The sequence below is a fragment of the Mytilus trossulus genome, chromosome 1 (assembly GCF_036588685.1).
Source record: "Mytilus trossulus isolate FHL-02 chromosome 1, PNRI_Mtr1.1.1.hap1, whole genome shotgun sequence".
NCBI lineage: Eukaryota > Metazoa > Mollusca > Bivalvia > Mytilida > Mytilidae > Mytilus > Mytilus trossulus.
This window is the reverse complement of record NC_086373.1, coordinates 83,265,725-83,287,096: the sequence shown is the minus strand read 5'-3', so window position 1 is coordinate 83,287,096 and position 21,372 is coordinate 83,265,725. Positions and strand designations below refer to the sequence as shown.

The following is a 21,372-nucleotide window of genomic DNA, read 5'->3' as shown; positions in this document are numbered from 1 at the left end:
ACAACATTAGGATGTGAATGTCGAACCAAATGAAGATCATTATTCGGTAAAAGTGTGTATCACATAAGCAACACGACGGGTGCCACATGTAGAGCAGGATTTGCTTACCCTTCCGGAGCACCTGAGATCACCCCTAGTTTTTGGTGGGGTTCGTGTTGTTTATTCTTTAGTTTTCTATGTTGTGTCATGTGTACTATTGTTTTTCTGTTTGTCTTTTTCTTTTTTGCCATGGCGTTGTCAGTTTGTTTTAGATTTTTGACTGTTTGACTGTCCCTTTAGTATCTTTCGTCCCTCTTTTTTTTAAACCTGATTAACAGATAAACTTACATCTAATAACTATATTTAGTTGATCATAACTTTATTAACAAAGTAAATTCCCAAAATACGGAATCTAAAAAAAAAATCAAATCGGAAAGTCCCTAATCAAATGGAAAAATCGATAGCTCAAACACATCAAATGAATGGACAACAACTGTCATATGTAGGAAATAGTGGATTAAACCTGGTTTTATTGCTAGCTATACATCTCACTTGTATGACAGTCGTATATAACATTCCTCTATATTGACAACGATGTGTGAACAAAACAAACGACATAAAAGGTAAAAATGTCAAAATAGGGATACAGCAGTAAACTTTGTGTTACTGTCTTAATCACTATAAAAACAAACAGATATATAAATAAACATTTACCTTTGTACCTTTGATAACTATTTAAACCACTTGGTCGATGCCACTGCTGTTGGAAGTTGTGTCCCTGAGGGTATCACCAGCCTACTAGTCAACACTTCGGTGTTGACATGAATATCAATAATGTATTCATTTTATAAATTTCCTGTTAACAAAACTTTGATTTTTTCGAAAAACTAAGAATTATCTTATCCCAGGCATAGATTTCCTTAGCCGTATTTGGCACAACTTTTGGAATTTTGGATCCTCAATGCTCTACAACTTTTTACTTGATTGACTTTATTAATATTATGATATGAGCGTCACCGATGAGTCTTATGTAGACGAAACGCTCGTCTGGCGTACTAAATTATAATCCTGGTACCTATTTAGACCACAAGGTCGATGTCACTGCTGGTGGACGTTTCGTCCCCGAGGGTATCACCAGCCTAGTAGTCAACACTTCGATGTTGACATGAATAATAATTATGTTTTCATTTTATAAATTTCCTGTTTACAAAACTTTGAATTTTTCGAAAAACTAAGGATTATCTAATCCCAGACATAGATACCCTTAGCCGTATTTGGCACAACTTTTTGGAATTTTGGATCCTCAATGCTCTACAATTTTTTACTTGATTGACCTTATAAATATTTTGATATGAGCGTCACTGATGAGTCTTATGTAGACGAAACGCGCGTCTGGCGTACTAAATTATAATCCTGGTACCTTTAATAACTATTATTACCATAACCAAGTGCCACAATGACAGAGCAACGTAACATGCGCGATAGAAACACCAAAAAAATGCACACAGACAAAGCACATTAGCAAAAATGAAAGAAAAAATACCGAAATTATCATAAAAAATATAACACACTGAAGGGATGAATAAGTACAGAGCTACGTCATATGTAACCAAGAAATACAAAAAGTCATACAAAAACGCATATTAGCAAAAAGAAAAGACCAGAATACAAATATTATCATATAAGAATCACTTTGACAGTTTCACATTAGCTTAATAATGTCTTGCTTACTTGTTTTCGTTATCCCTAATATAATTGTTGGACTGATTTTAATGTATATTCTTTAAAGTTAATCGTTATATTGCAATAACACGCGAGTTCAGATAACAGCGCTACATACTTGATATTCATGCACCTGGTAAAGGAATGCATCCATTCAGTTGAGTAAACTTCACAGTAAATAAATTATCTTAGTCTATATACTCCTCCCACTTAAGTTGTGTGTGCCGTCTTGGATAAAAACCTGGGAGATGTAATAAACTTTTACCGTAAGTAAAGAGAACACTGGTTGAACGTTTTATTTCATTGTTACACCTATTCTAATTCAGTTAATAGCCTTGTCAGTAATTGTTTTGTGTTTTACTTGAATTTTTTTTTATCAAATAGTGCATTTGGTGATCTTTGATAACCTCTGTTCACAACTTTTAATTTTAACACTTGTATAAAGAAGAGACAGAGGAGACAAATGGAACAAAATAAAATCATTAGTTGGAAAAAAATAATTATAGCGTCGCTAAAAAGAAAAAATATTAAAGATATACAACAATTCACAAGACAACGCAAGGAAAACTAAAGTTTGAGCAACATAACAAGACACGGAGTATCCGCATCTTTAAAGGAAAGGAAAACAGATAAATTCAAAGTAAGGTATTAACATACCTCTCACTATTTGCGGGGATTTCCACCATGGAGGCTCCCAAATGGTAATTTTTAAAGAGCAATTTTGTCAACAAATTTTAAACAAACCAATTAATTTTACAAGGCTTGTAAGAGAATGGAGAAGCCCAAAAACAACATTTAAATATATCTGAAGGCCCCCTTGAAGGTTTTGAAGGACTTACAGAGCCATATTGCATGTAAAACCCCCATGGGAATTTTGGAAAGTTGGCAGGTATGAAATAAGTCGCAATCGGTTATCAACTTTTATTGAAGGTGGACGGGTTCATGATAATCTTCAATCAAATGATGATAAGGTCCGTAAATTTTTCGAGAGATTACTTCCATTTTACCATTGTGAAGCTTCTTTCAATAGCCTCGTTACAGAAATCCTTTATAAAAAAAAGTCTTTTGTATTGTAAGTAAGTAGTATTCATTAGTACTGCGAGATATAATGATTCATACTGCTTGAATAATTTGACATTACGAGCAACGAGTTAAATGTAGTTCCTTAACGACCAATATTTTTGTCAAGCTCTAGATAAAAGGCAAGCTTATTATTAAAGTGTATTTGATTTATCATTTAACTCGATTAGATAGATGTGTTTTATGGGATATATGTGGTTGGCATAGTCACCAAGCTATAGATTATTTGATGAGTTTACAAGATATGTATTACGGAACTTGGAGTAAAAGGATAATACTAGCTTCTTTTCATACTTTCTGAGAAGTTACTGCATGTTTTATGTATACATTGCATTTTACTCGTTAACCTCCAATATACAATTAAAAAAAAGGTGTTGTTGGTATAAAAAAAAATCAGGATATAATTATAGCATGACATGTACATGCTGTTAATATTTACAGAACTGCCGTTTATAATTTGGACTTTGGAAAAGAAAGACAAACAAATTAGAAAAAAGGGGTATAACCCACGTCCGATCTGTCATTTCATGATTTTGTGAACAAAAAAGTATACATATACTGCCCATTAAATTTGTATTGAAATTGTCCCTTCGAAGACCTAAATACTTGGAAGAATAGTTTTTGTACATTCAATTTATAAGTTACAATGCATTATATTTAATTCAAGTATTGCTACTCCGGGGGATAAACCATCTATTTACATAAAGTCGTATGGTAGTTGATTGATTAGAAAATAATTAAGATAAACCCCATCGATCAATTGTAGTTAACAGGATATTTAAGTTCAGGGTAACATTGTCAACAGGATATTTAAGTTCAGGGTTACATTGTCAACAAACTAAAGCACATTGTCATTATCATTAATATACTGTATGATAGTTTGAATGAAACGTCGATACAAAGGATTTGTATAGTTATAGATTATCGTTGATCATCTCAACGAGATTGATTCTTCTCGCTTGAGCTGGTACAGCGAAAGTGAGAAAAGCAAGCGAGTTGAGATGACCAATGATAATCTATTTATCGCTATTTTACCTATGACGACGTTGTCAATTTCATCATGTTCATGTCAATTTCGTTAGCAACGCCACGTGGTCTCCTTAGTTTCTAGTGATAATTATTCCATCTCAAGCGAGTAGCATGATATGAAAATTATCACAAAAAAAGATCAAACGAAAAATGCACAAAATAGCGATAATAAGACTTACTACACAATTCCTAGGTCGATACTTACTAATTTTGTTTGATATCATGCAGCTTTTTACATATTAAAAGTTTAATGATTATATACTTATGGAACTTTTATTTTTTATTATTGGATTTAATCTTCCTGAATTTGACTCCGACATTTTGTAAAGATTTCTAAAATAATATATTTAAAACATATCTGTTAATACATATTTTCTGTGTATTTGTTTCGTCTGCAGGTTCATATCGGATGGGTGAAGATAGAGAAAGGCAACAGTAGTATACAGCTGTTCGAAACTTATATATCGATTGAAAAAAAAATAAAATCCAGGTTTCAAACTAAAACTTAGGGGAATGCATCAAATATAATATGACAATGTGGCATGCCAAACCTCCAGCATTTAGGACAATGTTAAATATAACATTAAAATGACAACAATACATGACAGGACTACAATACAAATAAATGGAAGAATATACAAGACAGAGAAACACACGAATAATGAAACCTACCTAAAAGCTAACATGATGTAATCAAAAGATGCATGTATCCAAAATACTGGTAATCAGTTTGTTATTTAACGTAACACATTGCATCCACGGAGTGTGATTGTCTATGATTATCCCATGGAATTATTTTTTCAATGAGTACATCTTTTGTTATCGAACCGCAACAAAGGACATCCACCCTTAACTACAGAAAATTGCTGAATTCGTGGATATTGTTCTGATAGAATAAAATGATAGAATAGGTGATGGTAAAGACTCATTATGGTCTTTTCGCTATTTTTGACATACACCCATATTTGCCAAAATCTTATCACAAGCCCCAGTATCTTTTGACATTGATAATGTGGTCACATGCTTCAGAAAAGAAGTAAAACATTAAAGTACTCACATGAAGCTGTGATATGGGCGACTTTATTAATTAAAAGATTTGAAAACTTTTAAAAAATATTATTTGTGTTAGTTGTTGCATACCTTTCATAGAAACTTATAATTTTATAACAATGTTGAAATATTTCTCGTCTGTGTGAGATAGTATTTTGCAAGTGTTGAATATTTATCAAGCAAACTACACAAGAGTTTACAAAAAAACCCGTCAAATTCTCGCCTCTGCTAATATAAGAAAGTACTCTAGTTCCACACTGAAATATTCTAGTGGCACATATTAATTGACCATAGCACAAGGACAAATTGACTTATGTTTATAAACATAATTTATATTGGATTCATTGAATCATAAAATACACGTTCTTAATTAACTTGGTTCACTTTATAAGTTGTTTAATATGATACATATTTGTTTATAGCAGAAAATGATTACAATACAATTAAATCGACGACACCATCTTACACCAAGAAACTTTGCAAAATCAAGCGTTGCTTATATTTTCGTGAGCCTCGTATTTAGATTTTATGCGCACACTATCTTCTTTGGATGAGTTCTTGAAAAATGATATCTCAGAAATCTTTTCTTTTATCCTCCGTGGAGAATTCTAAAACAGCAAAAATAGATAAAAATACAATATTCAAAGGCAATACAAATCTAGCAGTTTTATATAAAAGCAATTATTTTGAAAAGATGAACATATAATTAAAACAAAGCATTTTACTTACTGTGACCGTTAGTCACTATAGTTGTGTAATTAATATCAAACATTTATATCGTCATTCACCACCTTTAATATTAGTTATAGTTTCTTCTGTTTGTAATGTTTTTGTTCAATTACGCTTTTTATCGTATATCTTGTCAGTTCAAATAAACAATCAAAAGGAAAATGATGATAATTGAATGAAAGTGCAGTTCTGAGACGATTGAATGTAATATTAAGATATACAAACATAAATTGAAATAAGCTATTTACCTCAATCAACCATATACCGGATCTAGTATTAGGATGGGTGCGTGCATAAAATATCCAAACACCAAGTAAGACAACAATAATCACTACAAATAGTACGATTGGTATAGCTATTACTGCAGAATTGGAACCTGAATAAATAAAAAGGAAGTAAGCTAGATGATTTAAAAAAGAGTTATTATATTTCAAAACAATTTGGTTTATCTCTTTTTTACTGTGGATTCATTTATTTTCGTGGGTACCAATTTTGGTGGTTTGAGGAAAACTTACATATTCGTGGATATTTAATTTCGTGGTTTGGCAAAGTCTACACTCATTCCTTTACAAAATGTATATTTCGTTGAACATTTGAATTCGGGGTTCTCCTGTACCCACGAAATCCACGAAAATTGGTATCCAACGAATATTAATGAATTCACAGTATTCATCAGATTTTTTTTTATCTAATACTGTGATATATACCTTCGAAGGTTGTGTTTGTTCTATTAGAGTCCTTTTTTGTTACATGCTGGTAAAATTTAAAATATTGACTTTCAAATGTTTTGCTCATTCGCAGTATAAGGGAAAGTAATTTCTCCAACAAAAGTGGGTCAAATGGAATTCATGATCATGTATGTTTTAATTCGTTGAGAAGGTGTGGTTCTTTAATTGTGTGTAATGTTGTTTCTTGATAGAAGTCTCATTGGTACCTCACTTCTTTATAAAGCTTCATCGCCTTGTTTTTATTTCATTAAAGTATACATTTTCATGATATTATAACATTAGGATAAGGTTATTTAAATTAATGGTAAAAGAGGGACGAAAGATTCCAGAGGGACAGTCAAACTTGTCGGACCTTACTATATTAAATTGTTTTAGATATACAAGTACATGTTACGTTATATGATTTTTGTTCTAGGAAATTATGGCCTTTCATTTGGTTTGATTTTACATGCACATGTATTTCATGGATAAGTATTTTCTTTAATTTCATGTATGCTTACAGTCGGAAACCAGGTTAAAATAGAACAAAAGAATCGAAGCTCTTTATTAGAGAAGGCGATAAATATTTACTGTATTGTTTACTATAGTGACAAAAATTTTAAAAGTTAATAGAAACAAACAAAATTGCAATTTCCTTTCAATTACGAGGTGTTTTATTTTAAAAACCCCATTTGCATAAGTTTTCAATTTATCTAGTTTATAGTTAAGCAGAACAGTTAGATATCAAGTCGACGACATGGGTATTTCAAGTTGGATGACAAAAATGCATAACCTCCGATTTTTTTTAAACAAATACCACGGACGGAAAACATATCAATCTATTAGTTCAGTAATTTTCGTGTCTGCCCTTCCATTATGTGACTTAAGAAAAAAATCCAAAAAATGGGTAACAATTGTATCAAAAAGAGAAAATCGAGTGCGCCTTTTAATATTAGGGCGTGTTTGAGTTGAGTATTTTGTCTTGATATCGTACAAAGTAAGAATATTTCATACATCGTCTCGCTTCAGATTCTATCATTTTTATATATTAAAGCTACAGGTTGACGTTATAACACAAAAAAATCACAGTACTAAAAGATGAAATATATGGGTCAAATAAAAAACCTATCTAATGAGTCACAAAAACAGAGAAGGTGTGTTCGAATAGCTATTTTTTTTTACTGAAAGTACTTGACGACAGTCTTTCAAGTTGGATGATGAAAATGCATATCTTCGAAAAATTCTATTTTTTTTTGTGTGATAACTAGAGTTTATAGTCTTCATACACTTAAAAAATCTAGTCTGCCCTTCCACGAAATATTTAATTCGATTTTTTTTTAAATGTTTATGAATTTCGAAAATTCCACCTGACAACCGATCAGACAATAGTTTTAAGTTGAATCAATACATACAAGATTATTAACTTATGCTCATTAGCTAGTTGATACATTTGTCTTTAAAAATACAACTGACATATAAGGATCGTAATGGTGCAATGTGGATAAATTTATTGGTTTCCAAGAGTAAAATTGGTAGCGCGTCATCCCTACAATGGCTTCCGTTTCTACGATTGTGAAAATGAACTGGCGTAATGGGGAGATAATTTTGACGAAGTAGGATCCTGACTGTTATCATTAATTATATAATGAGTATTGCTTATGTCGAGTTTATAAACAAAATCAGAATTGATATCAACTGAGTGCAGAAAAAAGAATATCTAAAGACATCAAACAAGTGATTTTTTATTGAGGTAGATTAATTGTATACAGCCATCTTGACTTGTACAATCAGTACAAAATCGGTCTAGTTATTTGCATAAATCTGCAAATTTGAAGACAGATTTGCATTTCATTGGTAAGACTGTTTTTCTTTTTAAAGAAAACTTGTTAATTAATGGTTTTATCCAAAATATTTTAACAAATATCATTTTTTTGGTTTTAAAAATCATTTTTTCAAAGGAGCCATTTAAGGGGAGATAACTCTTTTAGTACAAAATTTATATTGGGCTAATATGGATTTTTTAAAATTTTTACTACTAGCAAGAAAACAAGTTGGGTGACACCATGTATTTATTTATATTCTTAAAACATGTTATAAAACCTTTCTTCTCAGAATTTATTTCAAAATTCTTTCTCATAGAACTTTTTTTCTGAACACTGATGTGTTTTTTCATGAACAAACTAACCAAATTTTGGCAATTTTCAACGGCTTATAGTTTGAAAAATAGCACGGTGACCCAGACTTTTTATTTAATTTTTGAAAAAAGCATAGTTAAATCTTCATTTTGGCAAATTATAAAAAAAAATCTGTCTCAAAAAAGATATACTTGTGATCTACCTTAAGCTGCATTTTTTTTTATAAATAGTCAGCAAACTTACTATCACTGGAACGAACTGCATCACTTTGGGGTTGTTTCTGAAAAAAAGAGCAGACAAAATGTATATGTTGTCAAATGATATATTGCTGACAATTAATAAAGTAGAAAATATGTTGTATTTTTTTCCTGATTAAACTATATGCTGAATGACTATTGGCTCTTAAGCAAAATGTGATGATACACGCCTTGTGGTAAAAGAAATTGGTTTATGTCAATTATGTGAAAAAGCTCAACATTGATGCCTCGAAAGGTGATACAAAGACAATAACAATCAAAACCAAGGAGTACACAAAGACTAAGAAAAAAAAATGACATTTACATCAACAGTTATAAATAATACAGAAGAAACAACACGAACTCCACTAAAAACCGGGAGTGAAATCAGGTGCTCCAGAAGGGTAAGCAATTCCTGTGCCGTATACGGCACCCGTTGTGTTATTTCTTTGTTCAGTTCGGTAATGATGGAAGGTTATTATGACTGGGGGAAGAATATCAGATATGATTTCTGACACACTTTTGATGTGAAAATATGGCAGCTCAATAATTGTCGTGTTTTGAAGCCGTCCTATACCGATTGTCACCTTAAAGTAAACAATTAACAAAGAGGCATGGATACTGAGCACGTGAATAACATGTACACTCAGATAATAGTTTATTTCAGTGACATGTCCATGCGTATTGCGATCAGCAGATTTTTACGAAAAGGGCTACGCTAAGGTCACTTGCATGTCGGCAAATTGCTTCTTGGAAGCATGTAGTTAAAAAAAGTATGTAAATAAATTAAACAGTCAACTTCAGGAAAAAGTATATGAACATAAGTTTAAAAATGAAAACTATTCGTTTTGTTATAAAAAAACACCCATATCCACTCTTTTTTTAATTTGAGGTTTCATATGACTTTTAAAAATATAACTTTTTTCTGGGTTTGATTCGTTATGCATGCATTTACAATGGTTTTGTTTTAGAACACTGAATTAGAAACTAAGATTTGAAATCAATATAAAGAGTTAAAGGATTTAAATCGTGAAATGTGCGAAATTCTTTACTTATGTATACAACAACAAAAAATTGCCAAAACATGTTCATTTTGAAAAAACAAATTTGAAATCATTTAAAGATGTGTTATTTCCAGCTATACAAAAGCACACAAACAGTTTTCAGTAAAATAAAATATATTAATCAAATTACCCTTGGTGATGCTATTGTTGTCTGTAGCATTCTCGTAGTTGTTGGTTTTGTCGTTGTTGTAGATTGGATTGTTGTTGGTGGTATCGTGCATTTATCCAATGTATCAAAGCCCTAGGTCATTATAAATTTAAAGTTACATGTCACAAGAATAACGTTAACATTACGAACACATTTGAGATATGTTAAACAATTAACAACAACAAATTTATACATCAATAAAATACTTTTAATTTTAATCAAATACATGTAGTATGGTGAATCTTCACACAACCTTAATAATTTTTGGCTATCTTGTTTTTATCTTAAGCAGCATTGTCAAACAAATAGCTGCTGCTACCTTCCTGAACTTTCAATGTTTCCTTTCATATTGTGTTCCTTTATAATTTCCTTATTTTTTACTACTATAGCGAACGAATGGTAATATAAGAAGAGGATATATTTGTCCTCGATTGTGTCAAAAATATTAAAGTGAGACATTCAACGAATTTACTCTCGCCATGGATACACAAACGAGTTTTTCTTATATTAGTATGACGTATTTAATTAGTCTTCTGTCTTTTCGTCCTGTAATGCCATTCTTGGTTTGTTCTACCATCTGTTTTTTGTACGAAACTGTCTGATTAGATTAAAGCATATTAGAAAACGAACTCTCCTTCCTCTATATAGCACCTACATAATTGTATGTATATCAGTTGGTGCGTTTGTAAAGAAGATACTACTACAAAGAAGTTATCACAATACATACCTACCCTTTATATGGAAAACATAATAATCAACTTGGAATGGAAACAAGGTTGAAATAAGCTATGCGTTCTTCTTGTCTGAACCCCGCACTAAACACTGTCCAATAGGTGTGTTTTCCAGCATTGATTTTATGTGAATATCATGACGATTATGCAACATTTTTTGTTGTTATCCAATCAGATTGTTTAATTTCTAAACAAATGTCTGTATTGCTCTTTTAAAAAAAAATCATGCAGACACTACAGTGATAAAGTACCAGTGATTTTGTCAACTTACATTATTTGCACAGCCATTATTTTCCCATGCCTGCATATGCCTGTCTATTCCATCAGAACACCTTGATACTGCATGGCACCAAGAACAGTTAAACCCAATATTCAATGATGTACAATCTTCACATGTTCTAGCTTGATTACAAGCTGAAAATTGTTTTACATCAAATAAACGCATTTTTTATCAAAATTTAGTAGCAATTCAGATGGAAATAATTAAATATGAGTACAATGCCTCTCTCATTTTCAACAGAGTTATAGATATATAGTGTTATTAAATGATGTTTAAAAAAGTTGCAAAATAGAAAAAAAAGGATATCTTTTGAGAGAGGTTGAAAAGTGTGATAAAGAATAAGAAAGTTCATGATATTTGTTCTTTGTAGCAATATTACTTGCATTGAATTAGATGAGTACAAATCTACCAAAGGATGCTTGATTAAGGGAAAATAACATACAGTCTCATTGGCACTCACACCACATCTTCCTATATCTAATTAATCGACTTGAAGGTTGCATCATCATTGCAAATAAAGACCAATAGGGGTTTCACATGGTAAACATAATAGAACAGTTCCTTCTACAAACCATGTCCCCTATGCACAAATAAGACATAGAGAAGAGCGGAGATCAATCAAATGCGTATATAATTCTAAACTACTAGTATTTTGGACTTACTCGGTAAAGGATCCAATACAACAGCAGTGTTATCACCAAGGTCTGTCACATTTATTTTTATGTCATGGTATTTAACTATATATCTGATGTATCCTCCAACTGAAATAAAAAGTAAAAAAAACTAAAATATCGAAATCCGAAATAAAATCACAATAATTCATAATGAGCTCTATTTTTTATTCGCTCTAAACAAAAGTTTGACGAATATTATGGTACCTGGTATTTTTGAAGTTTTATATAAAACAAAAAGCATTAGACAGTCACTAAATAGAATTTGAATTACTTTTTCAGTCCTAAATGAATCTGGAATCTATAGCAATTGATAGTTTAAAACCCCATTTTATTTAAACATATTTATTTATAGTGGATTGGGAAACAAATTTGGCAAATTATATTAATCCCTTTGTTATAAGTCTAGTATATTTAATGTGTTTAAAAGCAAAGATATTAACTCCTTCAGTCGCGATTTTAATTCGGTGAATATTATTATATTCCTTTCCAAATTCTATGAATTCATTCTGTAAGAATAACAATGAAGCCCTAACCAATAAAATCTACAACTCTTGTTCATTGGGATTTGTATAAAATAAAAATAGCACTGTCCTATTCAAAATGCTCAAAACACATAATGTAGACTAACTTTAAATCAATGTATCGTTGTTATTTCCACATATGCATACAGTATTCCAATTACTTACAATAGAATTCCCGATCATAGTAGTAAGCGTCCGATATACCAACTTTAACCGGCCATTCCTGACCAGATATATTCGTATCTGGAATCTGTAATAGGTAAAAAATTATGTTTTCACTACTAGATTGTTCCTGACATCAATTAAATAGATATACACTTAGAATAGATTATTCTCACATAAATGCTAAAAAATTGTGCATTGAGAAATATTTAGAGATTATCTTTTAAAGAATGAAAGATTGGATTATATTATAGAAGAAACAGGAATTACATTCTAAAGGTTGTATTTCTGTTAATATTGACACTGCATGCAATTTCCTATAGGAACTCTTTTTACGGCTAAAATTGTACCACTTTTACTTTGAAGTGGTGAAAAAAATCTTATCCTAGAATTGAAAGTTTATATGCAAAACAATTATTAGGGCTGTGCGGCATATTTTCAACGTTTATATGCACTGAACTTCTCAGAGTTTAAACTAACACCAATTGTCTTAACTGCCCCTACCTCGAATGAAAGGTTACCACAGATTTCAATGTACACAATATGCACATGTTTATTTACTGGTAACATTCCCAAGTTATGTCTCTGTGAGATGGAATACAGAGAGCATAACTGGGAACCAGTATGTAAACAAAATTAATTTTCTATGAATATTGAAGATCTTCCAAAAACGTCGTGTTTTGAGAAACAGCTGTATTTACAAAGTGCAACCCATAGAAATAACATCTCAATTCCTCTTACATAAATTATATATACAAATCTTAAAGCATTATTTTTTGTACTCTTGTTGCTAAACTTTAAAATGGAGTAAATATCACTTTAGGTATACCTGTTAGTAACACAGACATCATAGATACCAGTATTGATTTTCTTGCCAATCGCGACAATTCTTTCACAAATGACTCAATTAAAAGGGACATGGTGTTTCTGACAATGAAATCTCGACACGTTCTATAAAAATCCCCGAGCAAATTATCAATGCCTTTAATGTTATGATTGGTCTCATTGTCACAGTTATGATTGTTTACCCCTTACATCAGTTTAAATACTCACACTTCAATGCTAGAACCAGAAGACCATTACAAAAGTTGGAGTACAATGCTACTTTGATAAAAGTACAAAATGCTACATTCTCGCATTAAAAATACATTTAGGAATAGCTACATACATGTAAACAATGAAAAGGAAAAAAAAAGGAAATTTTTCTCAAAAACAATCATGGTGCAACATTTTTAAAGTATATTTATTTAACAAAACAAGATGTGGTATTAATATCAATGAGGCAATTATCCACAAGAGAACACATAAAACAGAAGTATTAAACTAGAGATCATCATAAGGCCTTCGGCTCATCAGTGAGCAAATAGTATATATCAACAACGTAGAAATTATAACTACAGCATCAAAACAGCATGACAAGGTAGCTTAGTTAGTTAATATAAGGGTATACATATAGCACAAAGTCCTAAACGCATTTGACAAGAGGATTTTTTATTCAAGAATATGCAGTATCTGTATTGTATTGTGTTTCGACACAGCTTCGGAAGAATTTTAGGATTTTGCTTTGAACAGCTATAAACATATACAATGCAACGCAACAAAGCTTATTAAATGTTTCATGAATATACTTACTGACTTATAAGCTAATAATATTGTACCATTTTCAAAAAGTGTGGCCTGGTAGGTGTAGGCCCCTTCTATGAAGAAAAACATGTTTGAAATATTATCAACATATCATCCATTGTTTTTTACAAAATTGTGTTCGAAGAAAACATTTTTTTATTAGTATTGAATGCAGAATGTGTTAGTGTTCCGCTTAAAGTGATTACCTCTACAGTACATTTAATTATAAAAAAAGAATATCTTAATACTGATAAATTATTGACAAAACTGGTTTAATTGGTAGCAATTCTAATTGTTTTACCTCTTTACACATGATTTGATTGTGACACATGCCCACAAATTCAAATGAGCTTTAATTTATTATGCATGTCTACCGAAACTTCACTTCAAGTCATACGATCCTTAAAATGTAACAACAAGATCAATACATTTTGTATACTAGAAGACCTAAGTTTGATATAAAACACGTAAAAACAGAAATAATTTTAAATGAAAATGGTTCATTAAAAACTTCGACACCAAAACCAGAGAGTTAATTAGCAGCAAAGACCATACACAATTTGTTTTTGATAACAATGTATATATCAATCATTTCTTATAAATGTACATAACGTGCATACAGAACTTAGTTAATATATTCCTAAACAATAGTTCGTTAATTTTTAAAAACATTAAACAAATAGAGCATTATTATAACGCTATTCAGAAGTCGAAACTCAAACCAAGGGATACGCATCAACTATAAGAAAAAGACAATGAAACATGTAACAGAAACATATAAGTGCAAAAAAAGAAAAAGATAAAAGTTTAGTTTTATAAAAAAATTTCCTACAGATATTGATGGTAATTGCTCCATAACTCCCACCAAAAAAAAACCAAACGCAATCATGCCAATTAGAGACATATAATTGTAACATGTGCAATATGTGTATAGCTACGTACTCTCAGGTTGGTCATTTAGTTCAACATTTCTCCATTCTATAACAAAACTGTGTCCTACAATTATAACATAAAAACATTAATGAAAATCAATGAAGACTAAAGTCAATTTCAATCTGTGTCTTACATGTATAAAGAAGAAACAGACATACGTACAAACTTAATATCCAACATGTTCTTGAAATAAGTACATGTATATGATCCTATCGAAACCAATTTTATATTCATTAATTTATTATGAGGAAATATCTATCCGATAAAACAAATGTTATTTATTATCATGATGATCTGTTAATATAGCCGTACTACCTACACTTAAAGGAAAATGAATTCAAAACAAATTTTGACAAATTAAATTGCAAAATTCAGTGTTTAATTCTGCATGTTGGACACATTTTGAAGTTATACAAGTGATGTACTTAATTAACTTTCAACATGATTTGGCAACTGACATTACTTTTTTCCCTTATTGTTCTTGAAAAATACATTTTTATTTAGTTTATAATTTTAGAATGTTATCAGTTGGCCTATATACGTCAGAAAACTTACCATCGTCTTTGTACAGAATGTGTGAGTCATTCCCAATGGTGTCAAAGTTCCCCATTAACGGTGCAATATAATGGGTAAACGCCCAGTCTAAATCAGGGTGAGTAAAAGTACTCATATAAAGAAATCCTGAAATAAAAAATATTAAACATGTAGTTATATAACTGATTAGAGCTTGGGTGCATTTGAAAACTTCGCTGGTTGGTTATAATGGTGTAACTATCACATCATCACAATAAGCCATAAAAAATTTTTTTTTAATAAAACGAAAACATGAAGCTATTATTAAAGACGTAGAATTGGCACTATAAAGTATCTCTAACCTTGTTTTCCATTCGTTTGATTATGTTATCTTTTGCATTTGTCATTCGATTCAGGACGTTTTGTTTTGACTTGCATATAAATATATATATATAAATATATATAAATTCATTTAAGCCATTGTGTTGAATGTTTTTCCTTCATCGTTTTTAATTTGCAAAAACGTCAGTTTACTGAACCTCAACAAAGCATTAACCAGAACAACAAATCAATGTTTTCCTTTGAAATATGTGCTTTGTGAAAACTCTGTGTTGTGTCTTATTTATATTCGTATCAATATTCGTTCTAATAGGAGCTTTTTTTGGCAGGATTGTTATTCGGACCAATTGTTTGAGAATCTTGTCTAAATTTCTATATCTTGATTGATAGTATAAGTTTGGATATTGGAATAAATGTTATGAGACGATTAGTTTTGATTCACTTGAGCAAAAGGTCAATATGAGCTATTGCTATATAACTTTGCAACTGTCATGGATCGAATTCTCCCATCTTTTTTTTTATATTTAACATTATCAAATTCTTTTACTGTTTTTGGTGTTGCTGTATGAAATCGTCTTATTGTTTGCAGTCATTGGTATAAGAGTGTTCGACGACACGATTTTACACACATAGTTGTAAAAATAACTGAATATGATGCGACTGTCATACAAGTGACAGGTTTAGTGCTATAAAACCAGGTTCAATCCACCGTTTTCTACTTTTGAAAAATGCCTGTACCAAGTCCGAAATATGAAAGTTGTTGTCCATCTGTTAGATGTGTTTTATCATTTGATTTTGGTATTTGATAAGGGACTTTCCGTTTTTGAATTTTTCTCAGAGTGCAGTATTTTTGTTATTTTACTTTTTATATTACCGTGGATTCATTATTTTCGTGGGTACCAATTTTCGTGGTTTGAGGAAAACTTACATATTCGTGGATATTTAATTTCGTGGTTTTGGCAAAGTCTACACTCATTCCTTTACAAAATTTGTATTTCGTTGGACATTTGAATTCGTGGTTCTCCTGTACCCACGAAATCCACGAAAATTGGTACCCAACGAATATTAATGAATCCACAGTATGAGGGGAAATAATTTTCAACTATTTACAAGTAACTGCGACCATGTCCTTTGGTATATGTGGTATTGTATATTATTGTGTTCTTTGTATTTGTGTAATTATTTTATACCATGTCTATTGTATGATATAATATCTTTGATGATCTATGTTATCTTATCCTTTTTAAGACGTGGGTTAATATATTCTTGGTCATCCAGACGCTCCATATGCATATATGTTCGCACTAAGAACGATTACTCTGGTAATGTAGACTGTCTTACCTTGTGTTGTGATTGCAAATCTATTCATCAGGTGTCCGTAAAAGGGAAATTGAAATGACACTGTAACAAACTGAGAAAAAAAATCCAAACGTTTGATTAAAAAACAAAAACATTTTTATACGAAAGCTTTTTAGTTATTCGAACTGCTGTCAGAACTTGAATTTTGATAAATTTCCATTTAGATTTTTAAATCTTACATTTTCAATTACATGAGTTTTGAAAAATAATTTGAATGAAGGCTTTGTTACTTCCAAAATGATAATGCATAATTTGTAAAAATAAATAAACTTATCATAGATACCAGGATTAAATTTTGTATTAAACGAATAAAACAGTTGAGATATCAAAACCTTGACACTTAAATTTTATACATTTACTATTTATATTACCGAGTATCGAAGATGGTGGTCATTAGATAGGGTATGTTTCGTGTGTCCTTCCAATTCATTCCAGTAGGCTTCATCTGGATCAGATATAATTCTAGATGTGTAATAGTCATGGGTGTCTGTTATCTGAATAACAATATATTTCCAGCTTAGTTTATTTGCAATATTAGTAGTGAAATTCATTTGATAATTATTCTTCATATCACTGAAAACAAACAACTTAAGTAAATACATTCCTGCTTAAATGGATATACACACAAATACTAGAAAACAAGAACAAAATAATAGATTAATAAGTGATTTACTTATAATTCAATGTATTCCATACATTACAAAAAAAGGGAAGGTTCTGTTATTGACATTAAAATGCTTTTAATATCAATTACGATTTATTTGATAATTGTCAATATATGATAGTAAAATAAATGCGGTTATTTTTACTTATCTTTCAATACCAAAACGTTAATTTCGATAGAACGCCATAAAGGATATGACTTTCCGTACCAAAGCACATACAGCATCTATCTTACATTTGTAAAAAAACCCCAACAATGTTGTTTTCATATGAATCAGAAAAAAGGAAAAAAAAATAAAATTCGGTCATTGATATTAGATAGATGCATAAGACCATCTTCGCTAACCAAGGGTTACGTTCATCCTCTTCTCTCTTGGCGGATTGAGATAGAGTTTCGGAGACACAATGTAATGATGTTCATTGCTTGCAGTAGAAACTCGCTGCATCCAATCAAAAAGCTACTTTAACATGAGCATTAGTAAATGTAGAAAGTGTTTGTAAACAATTGCAACGTGCTTATTGTGCAACAAGTCATTACATCCTTACCATACGACTATATTTAGTGACAATTTGAATGTTTTTAATCAATTAATAGAAGTTTCTGCATGTATCTTGCACAAATGCATGAATGTCAACGTATATTTTTGTCTCCTGCTTAACCAAGTGTTCAGAATCTAGACGCTACCGTGTTTTTACTTCCAAATTGAAGAGTTCAGGTGCTACCATTGGTCAAGAATAATGTATTTGGAATGGTGACTTTAATTTACCGATAGATGGCGGAACATTGTTATCACAAATGTTATTACAAAAACTTATTCTGAAAAGGGTGGAGAGGAATGAAGTAGATAGTAACCCTTGGCTAGAGAAGATGGCATAAGACTTGAATCCCCAATGGTAAAAAAACCCAGATAAAAGCAAGATCTTGTAAAGAGACTGAAATATAAATAAACTTCCGACATATCACATAATTTTGACGAACGAAATATTTTGGAATTGTTAATGGTTGAATAGATGAGTAACTGTTGGTACCGAAAGGCAAGTTAATAACACTTATTTCTCTAATAACATCATTTAGTGAAATCGGGAAAATTTATGAATGTCAAAAGTCAGGTAACATTTATTGAATATGAGCAGAATAAATGAGAAAAGAAATGAAAAACGTTTTGTAATCCTATTTGAGAAACAGGAGCAACTGGCATACCCCATAACCAATATTGTTCTGTCTCTACTCGGCACCATATCAGATGGATCGGCAAAAAGCACAGTTATTATCCATACCAATTTACAACATATTTTGTAGTCGTAGGGAAACGAAAGAACTCAGCATAATTATTTCAGAACTAAGACAGCAGATATGACCAAAGAAATAAGAGTTTGTTTCATTTTCATTTACCGTTGTTTCGTTGTCTGGAGGTGCACTTTGTCTCTTTACGATTTCATGCTCCTTGTATACCAACTGTCTATGCTCATGTTTTATTGACAAAACACACGATACTGTAATAAAAATAACCGAGTTATTTTTATTGGAATTCTTCCAAAGGTATTTAAATACTCCTTTCAATAAATGAAAAATGACCTGTTTCATGTTTTAATTGCATGTAAATAAACATTATAAATGCACTGAAATAAAACTTTGTTCTTATGATGTTTTTCACTCGTCTCTGTTGATTTTTCTTACTTCCCAAGTTATTTATGAAGCGTTTACATTATCATTACTTATAAGTTATATGCAAGGCTTATAATTTTACAATGATTACTAGATAGTAAAGTATAATGTCAAGTAACGTGAATTGTTGATTGGTTGTTAAACGTGTAGTTGTGAACAAGCACTGAATATAGTGATACACAAAAACACGATAATAATCAACCGATCTGAAAAGTAGCTATGGTAAAGTAATGGACTCGAAATTTTTACAGCATTTGAAAATAACATAGGGAATGTTTGTTTTTTCATCAGTTTTTGTCTGGTCAAGATACTGGTTACATTTTTCTCATTTCTAACGGTTCTTTAAAATGTGGGCTTATAGTTGTAAGATACATCACTTACTAGACGTATGGTGAAAGGGTTTACCAAATCTGATTTCTGTAAGAGGTCCAAAAATACGTATGCCATAAATTGTTAGTGTACAAATCATGTGTCCTGATTCAGTATAGGTATAGTACATTATATCGTAAAGTTTCTATATACTTACATGCTATAATATAGAAGATATAAAACAAAAGGTACTCCATATGTCATGCACAGCTTATAATAAAAAATGTATGCCCTGTCATTAAGTATTCACAATAGAAACCATTTCATATAATACTTCCTAGTCTAAAAAATAAATCTGTTGAACGCATCAATACATTTTATTTACGTTCTTTACGGGTGTTGCGTATTATATAGACACACAATTTTAAAGTCAATTATATTCTTCCTGTTTTAAATACAAAATACAAAGATATAACAAAGACATAATGACATATATACATATATCGCATGCATCAATTATTCTTGTTAAATGAGTTTTCATGCAATTATAATATGTTATTCCAGTAATGTTTGATATATTTTGAAATGAGAATAAAGCAGCAGACCTCTATTAATTGTGTGTTGCTTTTTATTTGAAAATAAAAATAATCGTCCCCTTTTAAATTTGCTTTTTAAGAGTACATTAATCCCCATTTTGAATGATGTTTTTGAGTTATTAATATAGCCATTCATATTATTTGATAAAGTATTGGATTAAAACATATATATACTTGTAACAGATATCAACATTTTTATACTTAATATAATACAAACACTTTTATTCGCACTTTCTACAAAACAAATAAAGACTTTGATAAGAAGATACGGTGTGAATCTACCACAAAAAACTTCTACATTCATTTCTTTCTTCTGAATAAATTTCGTTATAAATTCTGCGGCATATGAATAAAAGAACAAGTCGGCAATAAGAGGGCACAGTTTGTTCCCATTGGAATGCCAATTACTGTTGAAGAAGACGTCATCAAAACGTAACAATTAAATATGTTGTCAATCAAAAATCAAACTTCTAGACAATGTCAATTGAAGAATATTTGTTGTTGGAATCAGATTTAACTGTTCTCAGACGAGATACTTGTATTAACGTTGGCCATTATATTTTATGGAACAAATGTAAGACAAGTACTTTGCAACAATTTTGTGTTTTAGGATTGATGTAGCATGGTATAAATAGAGTATCAAGTTTCTTAATTGTGATTATTATTAAAGACCTCACAGTCTTAATCCATTCGAAAATAGATTGTACGTCTTCTTCCTCGTGTTTAGCCCATCGCCAGACTTAATCCTAGACAAAACTTATCAGTCTTGTAAAGTCCTATACAGACTGGTTTTTAACAATTGCATTTGGCAGGGTTGAATCCGATGGTTAATATGAAAAAGAAGATGTGATATGATTGCCAATGAGACAACCGTCCACAGGAGACAAACATGGCACAGAAATTAACAACTATAGTTCACCGTACGGCCGTCAACAATGAACAAAGCCCATACTGCATAATCAGCTATAAAAGGCCCCGATAAGAAAATGTAAAACAATTCAAAAGAGAAAACTAACGGCCTTATTTATATATAAAAAAATATGTTACACATAAACCAACGACAACCACTGAAATACAGGCTCCTGAGTAGGGACAGGCACATTCATGAATAATGTGGCGGGGTT

General features: G+C 30.8%; 1 protein-coding gene across 1 annotated transcript; it reads right to left on the bottom strand.

Annotated features, from left to right (window-relative positions):
- Positions 1-4,663: 4,663 nt before the first annotated feature.
- LOC134687406 (plexin domain-containing protein 2-like) lies at positions 4,664-20,080 on the bottom strand. Its single transcript, XM_063547672.1, has 14 exons — positions 19,870-20,080; positions 19,071-19,171; positions 17,386-17,508; positions 16,997-17,066; positions 15,359-15,484; positions 14,813-14,866; positions 13,880-13,944; positions 12,251-12,335; positions 11,553-11,651; positions 10,882-11,024; positions 9,862-9,972; positions 8,675-8,711; positions 5,838-5,965; positions 4,664-5,468 (listed from the first exon to the last, which is right to left on the bottom strand). Exons 1-14 carry the CDS (start codon positions 19,907-19,909, stop codon positions 5,346-5,348), a joined length of 1,305 nt encoding a protein of 434 aa, XP_063403742.1. The 5' UTR covers positions 19,910-20,080; the 3' UTR covers positions 4,664-5,345.
- Between the last annotated feature and the right edge of the window lie 1,292 nt (positions 20,081-21,372).

What these genes read in the sequence shown, in the direction of transcription:
- LOC134687406 (XM_063547672.1), bottom strand. Translation starts at nt 19,909, where the DNA reads ATGGAGTACCTTTTGTTTTATATCTTCTATATTATAGCAT. An exon ending in ATTTGCAATCACAACACAAG is followed by an intron (nt 15,485 to 16,996) that starts GTAAGACAGTCT and finishes TTTTTATTTCAG; the next exon opens with GATTTCTTTATATGAGTACT. An exon ending in ATAATGGCTGTGCAAATAAT is followed by an intron (nt 9,973 to 10,881) that starts GTAAGTTGACAA and finishes ATAATGACCTAG; the next exon opens with GGCTTTGATACATTGGATAA.